Here is a 2,633-nt window from a genome sequence, read left to right on the forward strand (position 1 = left end):
GAGGACCATAAAGATTTCCTTGTTCGTGTAATTATTTACTCGGATTTATCAAAAGTTAAAAAGAAAAAGTAGAAACTATAAACCACGTGACGAGCCCAGCACTGCACTCATAATAATACTACTAGTACTATATTGAGAAAAGATTCGAATTTCGAAATTGGAGCCAAAGAGGTGGATTGGTCCTTATCACTATGACACTGTCGAATGTCCGTAAGACTATTTACAATAGAGGTGTTGAATTTTTTTTTCAATAGTTGAATTGGTACAATGGTGTGTTGAATCATATGTTGAAAGTGATGTGGATTATTTAGTGTTGAAAACATTCAACATGTTGTTGAATGAGAAATTAGTGGGGGCCACATAATATTTTGCCAAATTATTATTGGTTATTGTGAGTGTTTATATTTTTATTTCATGATAATTATTTAATGTCATTTATTTTATAGTAATAAATTTTTTATTTATTTTTATTTTCACCAAAATTCATCATTTTTTTTTTGTCTATAAATAGAGACTTGGTTCATTTGATTTGGACACACCAAAAAATTCCACTTTTTTCATAATTTTTCATAATTTCAATTGATAATAATATTAATATATAATTAATAATATTAAAATTCATCATTTTTCATAATTTCAATTGATAATAATATTAATATATAATTAATTTTAATATATAATCATAAAACAAAAATATAAAAGAAAATAAGAATATGAAATAAAAGTAGTGGGGTAGGGTGTTGAATTTTATTAAATAAAACTATTGTAGTAAGTAAAAGTTGAATGTGTGTTTAATTATTAGGTGGAAGAGAGAGAAGATGATGTGTGTGGAGTATAAAAAGTGAAAAAGTAGGGTGTTGAATTTGGAAACCATTGTAAATAGTTTAATAAGATCACCCCACTGTAATACTTTGATTTTGAGAAAAACTTTATGAATACGCACATAAATCATTAGTATGGATACGCACATAAATCATTAGTGTTAGGAACAACTAATAAAAAAAAATTTTAAATTTATTTAAAATTTAATTTCTTTTTTAATTGAATTCATGGAGTGGTTGTGATTGAGTAGGAAAGAGAAAAAAAATATTTTTGTTTTTAAATTAACAAAAATTTGTAATTGGTTGTTTGTAAAGCCATTTGTTATGTTTTTGTTATTTTTGTGTTCATGTAAGTAATTTTCTTTGTTTTTGCATAATTATAGTTCATACACAATTAAGAGTAAGCTTAGCCAAATTTAAATCTTACTAACAAACACACATTAAAATGACATTTTTGTCTAATAATGAACCACACAAATTACACAAAACAACCATGAAGCATCTCATACTACTACACTACAGAAATGTAAATTACAAAGACGAAAAACATAGATTCTCTACTAATTTTATTATTTCCCTCAACCACTAGCAGGAACAGGGTCACTAAACAATAACCCAACCTAGGTACACATTTTGTCGTAAACTTTTTCAGTGACAAAAGATAACCTTAAGTTCACGAGGAGAAGAACACTGATGAGTCAAAGAAGGAGTATCATGCGCGTAGGTAAAAGTCTCCGGACACGCGTGTTTGAAGAAATTGGTATACACAGTAGGCTTACAAGTCTGAGGGTTGTTGAAATGGTTCCTACAACAGAACTCGTCCGTGTGAAAAGCTTCACAGCCACTCTTACACGCCACAACAGGACCATGAACAGCAGGAACACGGTGCTGCAAAACATCAGGACATGTAGCAACGAGATTTGATTTACAACCAACCACGGGACACTGACCTTTACCCTCGTGCGGTGTGACTGTCAGAGGGGTGTTGAAACCGTCGACGAGGCTGACGCTGTAAGAGGAGAAGTCGTTGTTGCCGTGATGTACGTCGAACTGGACTAGTGTGGCGGGTAGTGAACCGCCAGCTCCGTTGCATTCGAGGCGGTTTGCGCAGTCTCCGGTGAGACAGGAGAATTTGTTGTTGGTGGTGGAGCAGCCGGTTCTGGCCCAGGCACGGCCGGCCCAGTGGGTGTCGGGGACGTTGATGGAGCGGTGGGTGAAGGTGCGGAGCTCGAAGCCGCCGCTGGCGAGGTTGGGATGGCCTTCGTTGGGTAGGATAGCTGGCCAGACAGTGTAGGGGCAGTTGTTAACAAAGGTGAAGAAAAGAGCGTGGGAGGACGAGAAGATGGTGAGGAAGAGGAAGGTGGAGATGAGGAGAGAGTTGGTTAAGGAGGAAGAAGATGAAGAAGAAGCCATTGGAGCTGTTACTGTGCTTTCTGTGATGTGAGGAAGCTTAGAATGTGTTGTGTTCTTATAGGCAGAAAGATGAAGAGGAGAATGAACGGTGTGTGATGATGGTTGATGAACGGCTAGTTTTATTTTTTATATGACTAGAATGCCCTTTCTCTGTCGTTTTTGAAAATGAAGTGTTGTATTGATTTTTTAAAATTGGTAAAGGGTAAAATAGATATAAGTGGAGGTAGCAGATATGGACTACTTTTTCTGAGCTATTTTGGCTTTTCATTGAATTCTGCAAAAGGTGGTACGAAAGACTGAACCGTGGACAGGACTAGTCGGTAATGAAGTTTCTATTTTTGACGTTCGGTAGAAAAGTGACTACTACTGTTACTGTGAACCAGAATGGTGAAAACTATT

The 2,633-nt window shown here is 35.4% G+C and overlaps 1 protein-coding gene across 1 annotated transcript; it reads right to left on the reverse strand.

The window, feature by feature from the left end:
- Positions 1-1,261: 1,261 nt before the first annotated feature.
- On the reverse strand, positions 1,262-2,282 carry LOC131607017 (osmotin-like protein). The gene has a single exon (XM_058879081.1). The coding sequence runs from the start codon at positions 2,232-2,234 to the stop codon at positions 1,470-1,472; it is 765 nt and encodes a 254-aa protein (XP_058735064.1). The 5' UTR covers positions 2,235-2,282; the 3' UTR covers positions 1,262-1,469.
- Between the last annotated feature and the right edge of the window lie 351 nt (positions 2,283-2,633).

Source organism: Vicia villosa, linkage group LG5, assembly GCF_029867415.1.
Source record: "Vicia villosa cultivar HV-30 ecotype Madison, WI linkage group LG5, Vvil1.0, whole genome shotgun sequence".
NCBI classification, from domain to species: Eukaryota; Viridiplantae; Streptophyta; class Magnoliopsida; order Fabales; family Fabaceae; genus Vicia; species Vicia villosa.